At 53.3% G+C, this 13923-nt stretch overlaps 2 protein-coding genes across 3 annotated transcripts in view; both read left to right on the forward strand.

The window, feature by feature from the left end:
- SLC25A22 (solute carrier family 25 member 22) overlaps window positions 1-7375 on the forward strand; it is a 51951-nt gene extending 44576 nt beyond the window's left edge. The window contains exons 6-10 of the mRNA XM_054635766.2: window positions 476-594; window positions 2240-2417; window positions 3233-3387; window positions 4136-4211; window positions 5028-7375. Coding sequence (XP_054491741.2) covers window positions 476-594; window positions 2240-2417; window positions 3233-3387; window positions 4136-4211; window positions 5028-5181 — 682 coding nt within the window. The 3' untranslated portion in view covers window positions 5182-7375. The remainder of the gene's footprint in view (window positions 1-475; window positions 595-2239; window positions 2418-3232; window positions 3388-4135; window positions 4212-5027) is intronic.
- A 2586-nt stretch (window positions 7376-9961) lies between these two features.
- Window positions 9962-13831, forward strand: IRF7 (interferon regulatory factor 7). 2 transcript variants are annotated; one of them, XM_054635319.2, is made up of 11 exons: window positions 9962-10212; window positions 10289-10451; window positions 10683-10845; window positions 10927-11009; window positions 11167-11212; window positions 11320-11424; window positions 11537-11719; window positions 11834-11959; window positions 12115-12474; window positions 12634-12752; window positions 13451-13831. In XM_054635319.2, exons 1-11 carry the CDS (start codon window positions 10190-10192, stop codon window positions 13595-13597), a joined length of 1518 nt encoding a protein of 505 aa, XP_054491294.2. In that variant the 5' UTR covers window positions 9962-10189; the 3' UTR covers window positions 13598-13831. The 2 variants fall into 2 exon arrangements, with proteins under 2 accessions (XP_054491294.2, XP_054491296.2); XM_054635321.2 differs by lacking the exons at window positions 10683-10845; window positions 10927-11009 and having other exon boundaries at window positions 9990-10212.
- Window positions 13832-13923: the final 92 nt, after the last annotated feature.

Raw genomic sequence — 13923 nt, forward strand, 5'->3', positions numbered from 1 at the left:
TCCTTGTCCTGTGGTCTGTGTTTGTTGACAATTTTTAAAGGACTAGGCTGGCAGGAGGAAAGCTGCTTATCCCCCAGAATGCTCAGGTCCTCTGCTGCCCTCTGAAGTGATACTCTTTCTGAAAGCTGTGCCCTGCCCAGGGCCACCATCAGCCTAGAAGAACCTGCAGTGCTCTGCCTGTGGGTGGAGGGGGCTGTGTGCTCCTGTCTGGGGCTGTTGTGACGGGGCTTGTGGCTTTTCTGATTGTTCTGTTTCTGGGGACAAAATGAGTCTGTTCTCCAGGTCATGTGGTGCTGGCAGAGATGCCAAGCCAAGGTTGTGCTGAACTGTCAGGCCTAGCAGGTTCTGCTGTCCCCTTGGCTGCCTTTCCTGTAACCCCCAGCTGGCCAAGTGGCCTCGAGCCTTGTACCCAGCTGGCCAAGTGTTATTCCAGGCCACCTCCTCTGATGGACTCTCTCTCTTTTTCTTTGGGCAGGAAAAAGCTGACACTGCTGAGGGAGATGCTGGCAGGCTGTGGTGCAGGTACCTGCCAGGTAATTGTCACCACTCCCATGGAGATGCTCAAAATCCAGCTGCAGGACGCAGGACGCATTGGTACGTGGACTCTTCTTCCCTGTGCCCTCAGCAGGGAGAGGGGAAGGAGCTGGGACTGGGCATTCAAGGCAGAGCTGAGAGGATGAGTGGAGAAAACCCCTTTTCCCTTCCCCAGCTCTCCCACGTCAGAGATGCCACAGATGTAGCAGGTTTCTCCTCCTCCTCCCAGCTTCCTTCCCCCCACACTTTGCTCAGCTGGCTTTGCAGAGGCCCTTGCAGTTACAAAAGGTGGTGGTGGGTTTTTTGCTCAAAGCAATAGGCTTGACAAGCAAAACAGCAAATGCTGCTGTTGGTGGATGGAGAGACAGGAGAGATGACTGGGTGGTCAGCTTGTGGGTGATTCAAACCTGGTAGATCCTGTGCACCCAAGAAGGGATTAACATCCTCCAGTGCCTTTCCTGTGCTGCTTCCTCCATCTCCATGTTTTCTGACGTCTGTTTTTAATCTCTTCTACCCCCCTGTAGCACCTCCCTAACAGCTTCCCAAGGGGATGTGTTATTTTCAGATGACTTGTCTCCTCTTGTACTCTTTTTTCCTCTCTGACAAAAACAGCAGTTGTCTTGGTTGAAAGAGTAAATAAAATTCTCCCAGTGCACTGGATTTGAACGAGATTTGGTATCAGGCTCCTGGGACTGTGGGCGTGAGCTGGCAGGCAGAGGCAGGAGGGAGTGTGAGCCTTTTGGCTGAAACACTGTGGAGTGTTTCTGGTGAGAGCAGAGACCAGAGTCTGGCATGGAGACTCTGGGGGAAAGAGATGCTTGCTCTTTCCTTAGTCTCTTCCAGAGGTCAGTCTGGGCTACAGCCCTACTTCCCAGGAGCCCTGCATGTCATTGTTAGATACCACGTTTATGGCCCTTCCTGGAAAACGGGCCAATTTGTCCTTTAATCTCTCATTTGATGTGGCATTCCTGAATAATCACGGATTTACTTTTTCTTTTCTCTCTTCACTGGCTTTACTGCAGACCTTATCCTCTTTGTGCGTATTATTTTAAAATGTTGGAAGGATTTAAGCCGTGGTTTGAGGGTTCAGGAGAGGTTTTCGATGCTGTGAACAGCCTGTTCTCTGTGTAGCAGGAGAGCGGTGGTGTGCCAGGATTACTTGCAGAGTGAGGTGCTCTCCATCTTCTGGCCAAAGGGCCGAAGTGCATCAGTTGGAAAAGTAGGAGGAACCAGGATGTGATTAGAAATGTGATGGAGAAACTCCCCAGGTTAATGATTGCTTTCAGGGGAGGGAGGCAAAGAACAGAACTTGGGGAAACGGTCTCGTTTATGAACATCTTGTTTGTTACACTGGCAGCTCAGGGACACAGCTGGAAGCAGGGACTGTCCCCTGCCTGCTCACAGCAGCTCCTGTTCTCTGCACTCTAGAGATGGTGTGGGACAGGTTTGGGCAAACCGGCCGGTGGGAGAGCGCAGCCGACAGCCTTGTGCTGTGGCAGCACTGCCAGGGACTGGGACAGGCTGAGGGAATGGGTAGGCTGGGGGACAAGCTGGCAGGGCACCTGCCTGGCCTTTGTGTGCGTGTTGTGCTGCCCCTGTGGCTCCGTGTCCTGCGGCCCGGGAGGCAGGAGGCTGCTGTGGGGCACGGGAGGCAGGAGGCTGCTGTGGGACACCCACAGACCGAGGCTGGCGCTCTGCTCCCCAGAGGCACAGAAGAAGCTCATGGCGGCGCAGGCCCAGCTCTCCTCCTCCCCCGCGGCGGCGGCGGCAGCGGCCGAGCCGACTGTGGAAAGGCGCCCCACAGCGACTCAGATAACCAGGGAGCTGCTGCGGAGCAAAGGCATCGCGGGACTCTACAAGGGCCTGGGAGCCACGCTGCTAAGGTAGGGTGGCTGCTGAGGTAGGGTGGCGTGGGCTTGAGCACAGGGCACTGGCGTCCCCAGCCTTGGGCCTGAGGCACCACCCATCCCAGGGATGAGCCTGGAGAGGAGGTGTTGGCTTCAGCGGGGGTGGGCTTGGTTTAGTTCGTTTTTCATGCACAGGTTTTGTACATTAAAGAAGGAAGGGTCAGAGAAGTGATGGAGGGTATATTTTTGTTCCTGGAAGATTTAATTCTGCTGCTTTCTGTGAAAGGTTTTTGTGTGCCCCACAGTCTGTATTTTCACACTGTACAGAAGTCCTTGTGAGCTGGCAGAGTAAAACGTCAGCCTGAGACCCCAGGGTGTGCAATGGGAGCTGGGCCACAGAGCATGTTGGATGCAAGGAGTGGTGCCTGCTCTGACACTGTTTGCCTGGGCTTTCACAGTGTCATTCTCCTCTAGCTTTAACAAAGGTAGAGCTAAAGCAGCACCCAGGGTGATGGAGGGCAGGATAGAACCTCTCATAATTAACAAAAGTGGTCAAAACAATTGACCTCTGAATGTGCTGGTGTCTTTGGTTTGGAGAAAAGGGGGAGCCCACTGATCCTGCAGGCCTGCATGCCTCCCACAGGCCTGTTGTCCTTTGTGCAGTCACTTTTGCCCCACTGAGTTTCAGCTCCTGTCTGCACTGCAGCCACAGAGCCAGGATGTCTGCATTGCACTCGTGGCTGTGCTGACAATGTGTGATGCTTGCAGCCCTTCCTTTGCTCAGTTTGTTGGTGTCTGTGCTGACTTCGCTCATCCTTGTTCTTTCTTCCTTTTTTCTTGCCCCACTGCAGGGATGTCCCCTTCTCCATTGTTTACTTCCCACTGTTTGCAAACCTGAACAAGCTGGGCCAGAAGGATCCCAATGTCAAGGCTCCATTCTACGTGTCCTTTCTCTCTGGATGTGTGGCTGGCAGTACGGCTGCAGTGGCTGTCAATCCTTGTGATGGTGAGTCCTGAGCAGCCTGTGCTGGTGGCCTGGTGCCAAGTGGCAGGACTCAGAGGCCCAGGCTGGGCCAGGTGAGGAGGAGGGTGACTGTGCCAGCCTTTTTGCAGCATGAGCACACAGAAAGGGACAGCTCTGCTGGCTCCATCTCTGATGGTGTGAGTTCAGCTGAGTTACAACTTGGGCCACAGCTTACACACAGGTTTGCACTACTTACTAGGTATGTCAGGAAGAGAGTGTCACTGATTTCAGATATTCTTAGCAGGGAAGCCTCAAATCTGTGGCCTTTTCTCCTGCTCCACAGCATCTGCCTGAAGTACCACCTTGGTTTCCCTCCTGTGAAAAACACCAGAAAGTAATTGCTCTTTCCCCAACACTGCACATGCTCCAAGGTGTGAAGAAATGTAGAAGCAGAATTGTGTCTTTTAGATTCCTCTTCCTGAAGGAGATGAGCAGTTGAAAATAAGTTCTCACTTTGCAGAGACATATCTGAATTTGGAAGGTTTAAAGCTTAAGCCAGCTTTTGAAACCTTGATCACAGTGAGGGAGGGAGGGGTTGGGTTTTGGGTGGCTTTGTGTTTCTTTTATCCATCTGTAAAGGAATGGGTTTATTTTCCCTGATAAATGTATGAAAATGGTCTGTATTCTAGGTCATTTTGTTTTGACCATTTCAAAGACATTACTCTCAGGATGGCTCCTGCCTGCTACACCTCCAGTGCTCAGCAGTGTCTCTCCTCTCTTTCCCTCCCAGTGATCAAAACGCGGCTGCAGTCCTTGCAGAGAGGAGTCAATGAGGACACCTACTCGGGGATCCTGGACTGCACCAAGTAAGGCTCCTCGTGACAGAGGCACCACATCAGGTGTTTGGCCAGGCAGGCAGTGCAGTTTCTAGACCCAACCAGCAGCTGTGCTTCATGTTCCCTCTGTCCCTATGCTTTTATCAATCTATCTGTCTGTCTGGAGATATATATAGATATATGAGCAGATGTATAAATATAGTTTTATAAAAGAGAACTTCTTCCCATATTGAGCAAGAAAAATATAGCATTTATATTTAAATACTTCTGTCCAAACCCCAGTAGTCATGAGATTTTATTTCTGCAAAAGGAGGCAATGTTGTAGTCCCTCCCAAGGCCCCACTGTTGGAAAATCCTACAGCATTGAGTCTCATATCCCTCCTGGGACTGCTCTGCACAGTGTCTGCAGGAGCACTGCCAGAGTGTGCTGTCCCCAGCTGAATTATCCTCTGATCCTTTGCTGCTTCAAAACACAAAGGGACTTTTCTGCTTTTGTATTCCAGTGGTAGCCAGAATCTGTTGCTATCTGGCTCTGTCCCATGCTGAGGGAGCTTTTGAGAAGGGGGATCTCTTGATGCAAGCATGGGGTTATCTTAGCTGTACTTCTGGACATGGGCAGCCACTCCTGCATCTAGCCAGATGCAGGGATGGGGCAAGTTCCTGCATGGCCACTTGCAGAGCACTTGGGCAGTGATGGGTGATTTGCTGTGAGGGCTGTGCCAGGCAATAAGCTTGCCCGGGTTTAGTCTCTGGATGGAGGCAGAAAGGCAGGGCACAGCCAGGGGCTCTCCTGGCATGGTGGAGGGGTGGGATGGACACTTACCTGTCTGTGCCATTTCTCCCCAGGAAGATCTGGCAGAGGGAAGGGCCCACGGCCTTCTTCAAAGGGGCCTACTGCCGAGCCCTGGTGATCGCTCCTCTCTTCGGCATTGCACAAGTCGTGTACTTCGTGGGCATCGCGGAGTTCCTGCTGGACCTGCTCCCCAAGCGCCGGGCCTAGCCCTGCAAGGGCCGCCCGTGCCCCGCCCTCTGCAGCGCCGGATCCATCCCCGTGTTCGCCATCCCTGTCCATCCATGTCACAGCAACAGCACAAAGGCTTCGGCAGGGCCGCCAAGGGACCTGGGGCCCACATGGGCAGACTGGGGAGGGAGAGAGTCCCTTCCCTGCCGCCTCTGGAACCCGCCCCTCCCGCTCCTTCCACGGACAATACTTAATTATTCCTCTCTCTCTCTCCCTCTCTCTCTCTCTCTCTCTCTCTTTTTAATTTCCCACTTTTTGGTTTTAAATTGTCATTCTTAAGGACACTGGTAAGCACAGACTGGGCTTGCAGACCCAAAGTCTCCTCTCAGTCTTGGGGAGGAGGAGAGATGGGAAAGAAATAACTTCAATCCTCATCCACCTGAGTTTCCCTTTCTACCTGGAGCTGCCAGCCATCTGAGGAGGAGCTGGAGGGGCAGCTGTGTCCCCTCAGCACCTCCTTGGCTCTGCTGACCTCGGGTCAAGAGTGAATGCTGCACAAAGGGGGCTTAACTCATTGCTGCTGGAGGCAGGGGTGGGGGGGATGCTGGCTCTGGCAAGTTCCTTGGCCTGGAAACCTTCAGTCCTCCCTTCTCCCTTTTTAAAAACTAGTTGGACTTAAATGAATTCTGACTGTTCCTATTCATTTTGTAATTATTTTTGTTTTAAAGCAAAGGGATGTCCCTCCTAACTAGGTGTCACAGGCACATCTGGGTGAGGTGCAGAAATAAGGTGTCTGCTCTGTAGGGAACATGTCTGTGGGATCACATGAATGTCCAAAGGTGCTTCCCTGCTTGGCTACAGGCACGGAAGAGGAACTTGGGATCAAGTTATTTTTGTTTCGTTTTTGTTTTGGGGTGGTTTGGTTTTGTTTTTTGGTTTTTTGGGGGTTTTTTGGGGGGTTTTTTTGTGGTTTTGGTTGGGGTTTTTTTTGTTTGTTTTTGTTTTGGTTTTTTGTTTTTGTTTGTTTGTTTTGTTTTGTTAGTTTGGGTTTTTTTGCAGGGTTGTTTTGTTTTGTGGGGATTTTCTTTAGTTCTATTTTGGGGTTTTTTGGGTTGTTTGTTTTTGTTTTTAGGTTTTTTCTCTTTGGGTTTTGTTTGTTGGGTTTTTTTTATTCAGGGTTGTGGGGAGGAAAAACCAAACAAAAAGAAGCCACTTACATTCCTTCAGTCTGCCCACCCCTAGAGTGATAAAGGTGTGGCTGCAGGTATAGATCAGCTGATCTGATTTTTTCCCAGCCTGACCCCAGGTGTGTGGAAGGAGGCACTGGCTCCAGTTCTGGCACTGCCCAAGCTCATGAAGCAGCAGTTAGAAATGCTGCATCTGTGGGCTCACCAAGCCAGGTGAGCACACAAGGTCTGGTTGTGCTCTGATGTTTGCCTTGGGTGTGGCTGGAGCCCGTGGGTGTGGAAGAGGCAGAGGGTTGACATTCTCTGAGCAGGGAGCTGTTTGTGTGTCCATCACTGGAGGGGGTGAGTCCCGTGCATCACAAGAACATCCTGTTTGCTCCCTGCGTGGGGATCAGGGGTGGGTGGCAGGGGGCAAATCCACACCTACAGCCTGTTCTGTCAAAGGGACACTGCCCCAGCTAATATCACTTGTCAGAGGAATTCCCCATTCAGTACTCTCTTGGGCTGTGTAATTAATCCTAGCTGAAATGATCATAAGTGTGAGATCTACCAACCCAGTGTGATCTTCTCCGTTATTTATTCCATTTGGTGCGATCCACGCAACTTTGGTGTTGAAATTAAACTGATTGAATTCACTTTTCATTCCTTCTTTTTGCTTTATTCTCCAGGCGCCTGCTTGGTGTTTGTGTTTTGAATGTATATTTAAATTAATTTTTAAAATAGCCTTGTTTTTAATGTTTAAAAGAAAACCACCTCTGTTTCACCGTTCTTTGGTTAGATTTTGTGAAATGTGTATGTTGGGGGCCTTCTTCCTTGATGCATCCTTCTTCTCTTTGAAAAAGTTGTTCTGTGGCTGATTTGTTACTTGTCACTTCGCATATGTGAATAATTTTCTTTTTCTTTTTTTTTTTTTGATGACTTCTCCGTGTATCTGGGAAGGAATCTGTGCAAAGGCAATGATAGATGTCTGTGCTGTGTGTAGTGCTGTGATGCTACTCTTGCTCTGGATTTCCCTTGGGTGGATTAAAAGAGAAAGGTTTATTTTATTTTTTTCTTTAAGGTGCCCCGTTCCTTGCTGCTTTATGATTTACAGGGAGGGTCCCCAAAAGAGAACTTGCTGATAAAACTTGAGGGGTTTCAGCTTGCCCTTCCTCCTGCAAGGATTGTCCCTGGAAAATGGGTGACTTGTGGCTGCAGAAATGTGTGTGGGGTGCAGGTTTGTATGGTGGGGTTAAGTTTGGAGGAAAATTTGGTGCAATGAAGGGCTGAGATTCAGGGAAAGCTCTCCTTGTCCTTCAGGATACTTTTAAAAACTTCTTTGTAAAACTGACTCTTTCTCCTGAAATCTCCAGCTCTTCTTCCACTGTGCAGGAGCTGGTGACCTAAATGAGGCTGATTTTTAGCTTCCTGGACATGTCCCTGACCCAGCAGGACTTAGGGAGGTGGCAGGGGATAACAGCTGTGGCTGTGCAGGACAGATACCCCCCTCTCCAGGCAGGCAGGGTCCTACTTGAAAAAAAAAAATTAAATGGGAGAATTCCCATCAATTGAATTAATCACCTATTAACTGAAACCACTCTGCATTGATTGCAGCATTGAGGAATGAAAGTAAATAAACACGCCTCTGCTCCCCTCCCTGCAGGTGCTGCTTGTCCCTGGGGCAGGAGCCAGCAGCCAGCACCACTCCTTGTTCTTCCCACTCGTTCCTCTGGCAGAGGGGCCCTCCACCCACCCGGGCTCTTTCCAGCCTTACCTTGTCCATGTCAGCCTTGTCCCTTGCTCCCACCCTGACCTGGCTCTCCTGGCTCCTCTTTGGGTTTCATGGTGTTCACTGCCCTTAAATACATTTTGCTGGATCTGCTGAATGCCCCTGTCCTGAGTTCAGGTGCTCGAGCCAGTTCTGGCTTATGGAATTTTCTGCAACAGAAGGATGAAATTTCCTAAAACCCTGGGGGAAAATTTCTGCAAAATAAAAGGAAAAATCCTGGCAACCAAAAGGAGAATTCTTGGAGCACAAAAAGAAACCATCCTAGAAAGCTGAATATCCTGGATAACAAAGGGGACAAGACAATTTCTATAAGACAATGTAGGAATTTCCATGTGAGAACTAGGGGCAAGTCCTTGAAAACAAAGGGGGAAATATTCAGGGGATTTCTAGAAAGCAATGGGGGAATTTCCTACAAGGCTATAGGGGGGATAGCCTAGAAATAAAAGGAGGGAAATTCCATGAAAGCAAGGAGGAAATTCCCTCAAATACCTGGGAAATTCCTGAAAAGCAGAAGTGACATTGTGTAAGAAAGTGACAGTGACATTTCCGAGAGGGGAAATTTCCCATAATGCAAAGGAGGAATTGGTGGTGCAAAAGGGGAATTGCCTGGAGAGGATGAATGATAATTCTTGGGAAAGAATTTCTTGCTTCCCAGTGTGAGGAAAATCCACAAACACCAGAGGTTTGTGTCCAAAAAGGAGGCAGAGGAGTTCTTCAACTTTATTCGAATAAAGTGAGAAACTCCACCAGGGTAGCCACCTGTGGCATTTTCTCTCTCGAGGTTTCAGACGGGGCACCCTCCTTTTATCCTGAATTCCCGCCACATGTTGCCCTCTCCCTTTCCCCATTGGCTGAGGCACCAGGAAGGTTCAGCCTTCCAGAGCCACCTCCCACAAATCCCACCTTGAAGCTACCCTAAAGTTCAGAAACTCAGGCACTGCAGACCCTTGTCTGTTTCAGGAGCAGAACTGCCTGAACTCTGCTACAAACCTGCTGCCCAAGGTCAGCAGAGACATTGGGACTCTTTTCAAAGACATTAACATCCAACCTGTACCCAGCAAATTGTAAACACATGAGCTTTCCTCTCACCAGGGAGTAACAGTCATGTGGAAATTTCCCAGGAAAGCAATGGAGATCCATCCTCTAAGCAGAGGGGAAAATCGTAGACAGGGATGGAGGACTCTAGAAAGCAACGAAGACATTTCCCAGGAAACAAGGAAGAAATAGCCTGCAAAGCAACTGGGAAATTTCCTGGAGAGCAATGCGGGATTTTTTTAGGAAGGAAGTGGGAATTTCCTGGGAAACAACTGGCAGTGTTGTGAAAAACCATGTAGAGTGCCTAGTAGGCAGTAGGGAGTTCCTGGAAAAAGATATTTCCTCAAAAACAAGCTGCACATTGGGAAAAAGGCTGCAGTCCCACACTCCAGCCCCACTGACCCCTCCACCCCTTCCTGGCCCTTGGGTAAGGAACCTCTCGGGGAGTTCGGGTTGTTTTTGCTGCTCCCCACACAGCTCAAAGGGCTCAGGGAAGAGCCGGGCCATCCCTCTTGCTGCCCTTGACCCCCTTCCTGTCGGGGCCATGGGCTGCTTCGCCTCTGCCCCGGTGCCGGGCGCTGCCCGCCGCACTTTGGCCTTTGTTGGGTTGTCATTTTTGGCAGCACGGCCTTAGCGTGCAAGCCAAAGCAGTAGGGAGAAGAAGGATTAAAATAAACATCTGGACACGGCCCGGGGGTTTCCAGCTCCGGGAAGCCCCGGCTGGAGTGGGTGCGGCCGACCCCCCGCGCTGCGGGATTCCCACGCTCAGCTTTAGGTCCGGTTTATTAATTTTAATTTCTGATACTCTGGGCAGGGCCGTGCGCGGGGTGCGCAGCGGCGCGGCCGGGGCCGGAGCATCGCTCGGGCACCCCCGGCAGCGGCAACTCCGCCCCGCCGGGAGCCGCGGCACTTTCACTTTCGGAAGGGACACGTGATTTCCAGGAAAACGGGAGGGGCGGATAAAGCATCGGGAAAGAGGCGGCCGCCCCCAGCGCCGAGGTCACCGCCCGGCACGGCACGGCACGGCACGGCACAGCGGCTCTGCGGACGGCGCACCATGGCAGCGCCGGAGAAGGAGGGGTAAGCGGCGCCCAGCTCCCCCGGGTGGCCGTCTCCGGGTGGCCCGGTTCCCCCAGGTGACGGTCCCCGCCCGCAGGGAACCCCAGAAGCTGCGGTTCGGACCGTGGCTGCTGAGCGCCATCGACAGCGGGAGCTACCAGGGGCTGCGCTGGATCGACTCTGCCCACACCATGTTCCGTGTCCCCTGGAAGCACAACGCCAGGAAAGACATCACCAGCAGTGACCTGGAGGTCTTCAAGGTGGGTGGCATGAGTGTCGCCAGCAGGGACGTGGAGATCCACCAGGTGGGTGAGGTAGGGGTTGCCAGCGGCAGCCTCAGGATTTTCAAGGTGCGTGGGGTAGGATAGTGACCAGCCGCAAGCTGAGGTCTTCAGGCTGGGAGCTGGGGAGGTGGGGGAAGACCAGTCATCCCTGGAAACCTCCCTTCTCATGGAGCCAGGGACCCCATGTTCCCCTCCCTGCACCCCCAGGCCTGGGCAAAGGTCAGTGGGCGGTATGAGGAAGGCTTCGAGGACCCGGCCAAGTGGAAGACCAACTTCCGCTGTGCCCTGAGCAGCACCCACTTGTTCAAGCTGGAACAGGACAATTCCAAGTGTGGTGATGACCCCCACAAGGTCTTCTCCATTGTCTCAGGTGAGCCTCGCTCCATGGAGGGGCTGTGTTGGATGGGGTGGGCAATCTCAGGGCCTCCCATTCCTGGTGCTCTCCTTTCAGCCGCCCTCCAGGACAGCAAGGATGGAGATTCCAACATTCCCAACCCTGTGGTGGACCAGAAGGCAGCACAACAGCAGCTGCAGGTAGCTGGGTGGGCACAGCAGGCCGGGGGGGTCCCTGCTGCCACTCAACAAGCACTGCTCCCAAGCTGCAGCCCAGCACCTGGCCAAAACGTGGGCTGGGGGAGGCTGGGTGCCTGGCAACCACAGCAGTAAGGTTCCATTCTCCTTCCCTTTCCAGCTGGAGCTCCACCCCCAAGACATGGCCTCAGCCATCGCTGTCCCAGGTAAGCACTAGTCCCACAATCTTTTTTTGGGGAGAGGACACCCACTAGGCTCTGCTGGGGCTGGTTTTGTGGCTGTGAGACATCCTACCCACTGTGCTCCCCCTTAGAAAGCATCGACCCCACAGAGCTCCCGATTCTGGAGCAGCTGCTGCAGCAGTGTGACATCTCTCCCCATGACCTTGGCTCGCTGGCCCCATCCTGGGTGCCCACAGGTGAGACCAGCTCTGCTCGCGGGGTGCAGGGTTGGTGACTGCCTGGGTGAGTGATCCCAGCACCTTTCCCAGCACTTTTCCCAGCACCAAACCCTGCTTGGTTTCCCTGCAGGAGACACTCCCCACCAGGACATTGTGCTCCAGCCTCACCAGGACACCCTGCTCCAGCCTTACACAGACACCAGCCAAAACAGCTGCTTCCCTCCCATGACATTTCCACAGTGGGTGCCCACGGTGGAGCAGCCCGCCTTGGACACCTGCCAACCAACGGGCCTCATGCCACCAGAGGAGACAGGTGGGTGCCGTGGGACAGGATTTGGCCCTGGCTGTGGGAATGCCATAATGGGGTGGGAACAGGCCAGGGTGGCATCTGGAATGGTGATACAGTGCTGCTCATCTCCTGCTGCAGGGGCCATGCCACCGCCATGCCACCTGACGGAGGGCACGGTCCCCATGCAGTACGCAGTGGAGGCGACGGTGTTCGTGCCCACCATCAGTCCCGTGCCACAGCCACGGCCGCTGGTGGATAACACAGGTGAGGGTTATCAATTATTAATAGCTATAAATGATTATTAACAATAATTAAGAGTAATTAACAGTTATTAACAGTAAATGTGCTTGGGGGGGTGCTTTGGGGAGGGGGAACGTTTTGGTTTGGAGGATGCGGCCGCTGATCACTTCCTGGTGCAGATGGCAACCTGGATGTCACCATCTACTACCGGGGGAAGGAGTCCCACCGGGAGGTGGTGGGGGGCAGCTGCCTGCTGACGTACCAGTGCCCCAGCCTGCCGTGCCCCTGGCACGTGGTGCGCTTCCCCAGCCCCGCCGGCCTGCCCGACAGCAAGCAGCGGCGCATCACCCAGGAGGTGCTGGGCGTGGTGGGGCTGCAGCTGGAGCAACGCGCCCACAAGGTCTTTGCCACCCGCCGGGAGAAGTGCAAGGTGTTCTGGGCCTTGTCCCAGCAGCTCGAGGGGGTCGAGGAGCCCCCACCTAACCTGCTCTACCGGGACCAGGAAACGCCTATCTTTGACTTCAATAAGTTTTGCACAGGTGGGTAGGGGTGTCACGTAGTTCTCCGTGTATTTTTTCCTGCCCAGCCTGGTCTGGGGCTCATGGGAGCCAGCCCCAGGATGTTACAAGCATCCAAACCCTCCCAGCCCCTCTGTACCACAGGCTCACCACAAAGCTGAGCCCTGTTTTGCCTCACAGAGCTGAGGGACTTCCGCAACGGCCAAAGGCGGCGATCCCCTGACTTCACCATCTACCTCTGCTTTGGGCAGGCCTTCTCCAAGGCCAAGCCTAAGGAGTCCAAGCTCATCCTGGTCAAGGTGCAGTAGCCAAAACCCACCACTATCCCACTGCTCCCCAGGGAAGGGGAGAGACTCATGGAGCCAGGGGAGCTGGGACTCTGGGTGCCTGAGGAGGGGGACCCTCGAGGTCGAGTTGGGTGGGAGATGGAGGGTCTGGGTGACTGAAGAGGAGCCTTGTGGACTGAGGCAGGTGGGATTCTGGGTGCTCAGGGATGGGGACTCCTAGGTGATAGAGAGGAGATGGAGTTTCCTCAGGGACTGGGCAGGGAGAGCCTCCGGGGTCAGGGGAGGCGAGTGCTTGGGTGCACAAGGAGGGAGGCCCTGAGTGTGTAGTGGAGATGGAGATTTGGGAGCTCTCAGGATCTGGGGCAGATGGACATCTGGATACCCAAGGAGGGGGTACCTTGGGGGCTGAGAGAGGTGGAGGAATTGAATGACAGGGGAGGGGGACCCTTGGTGGCATGAGGGGCTGCATGACCAGGGTGGGAACCCTTGGGGACCAGGGAAAACATGGGTAGAGAATGGGCCAGAGAACACTCGGGGTGTGGGTGGGATGGTGTGGAAGGCAGCTGCCCAGGGACAGGGACCCTCAGGGGTTGGGGCAGACAAAGGGTGCCCCAGACATCTCCTCCCTGCACTCCAGGAGGACAGGGCTATGCAGGTTTTTGCAGCTATATCAGGCAGCTTCCCCTAACCCCAATGTTTTGCTGCTGCAGCTGGTGCCCAAGTTCTGTGAATACTGGTACGAGCAGGTGCTGCAGGAGGGAGCCTCCTCCCTGGACAGCCGCACCATCAGCCTGCAGCTCTCCAACTCCTTTGACCTCATGGAGCTCATCGAGCAGTACAACATGCAGCTGGGCTGAGCCCTCCTGCCCCGCTCCCCACGGCCCTGGCACGGGCAGCAGGACTACTGGGCATCCCAGGCTCTGCAAACCAGCACCCCCCAACCCAAGGACCACTTCAATGACCAGTCCTGGAGGTCACACTTTGCTTTTCCTCTCTGTCAGCTTCTAGTGGGTGTTTCTGTGGAGTGTGGTAATTTACAGATGTATTTTCTTAATTTTTCCAAGTCAAAAAATATATATATATATAGAAATGTAGTTCTCTCTTGCCTGGATATCTGCCTCTGCTATCAGTCTGAAATCTTCACCACCCCCTTCTACCCCCCAAAACCATGGGAGTCCGTGCC

This window comes from Agelaius phoeniceus, chromosome 6 (assembly GCF_051311805.1).
Source record: "Agelaius phoeniceus isolate bAgePho1 chromosome 6, bAgePho1.hap1, whole genome shotgun sequence".
In the NCBI taxonomy this organism is placed as follows: domain Eukaryota; kingdom Metazoa; phylum Chordata; class Aves; order Passeriformes; family Icteridae; genus Agelaius; species Agelaius phoeniceus.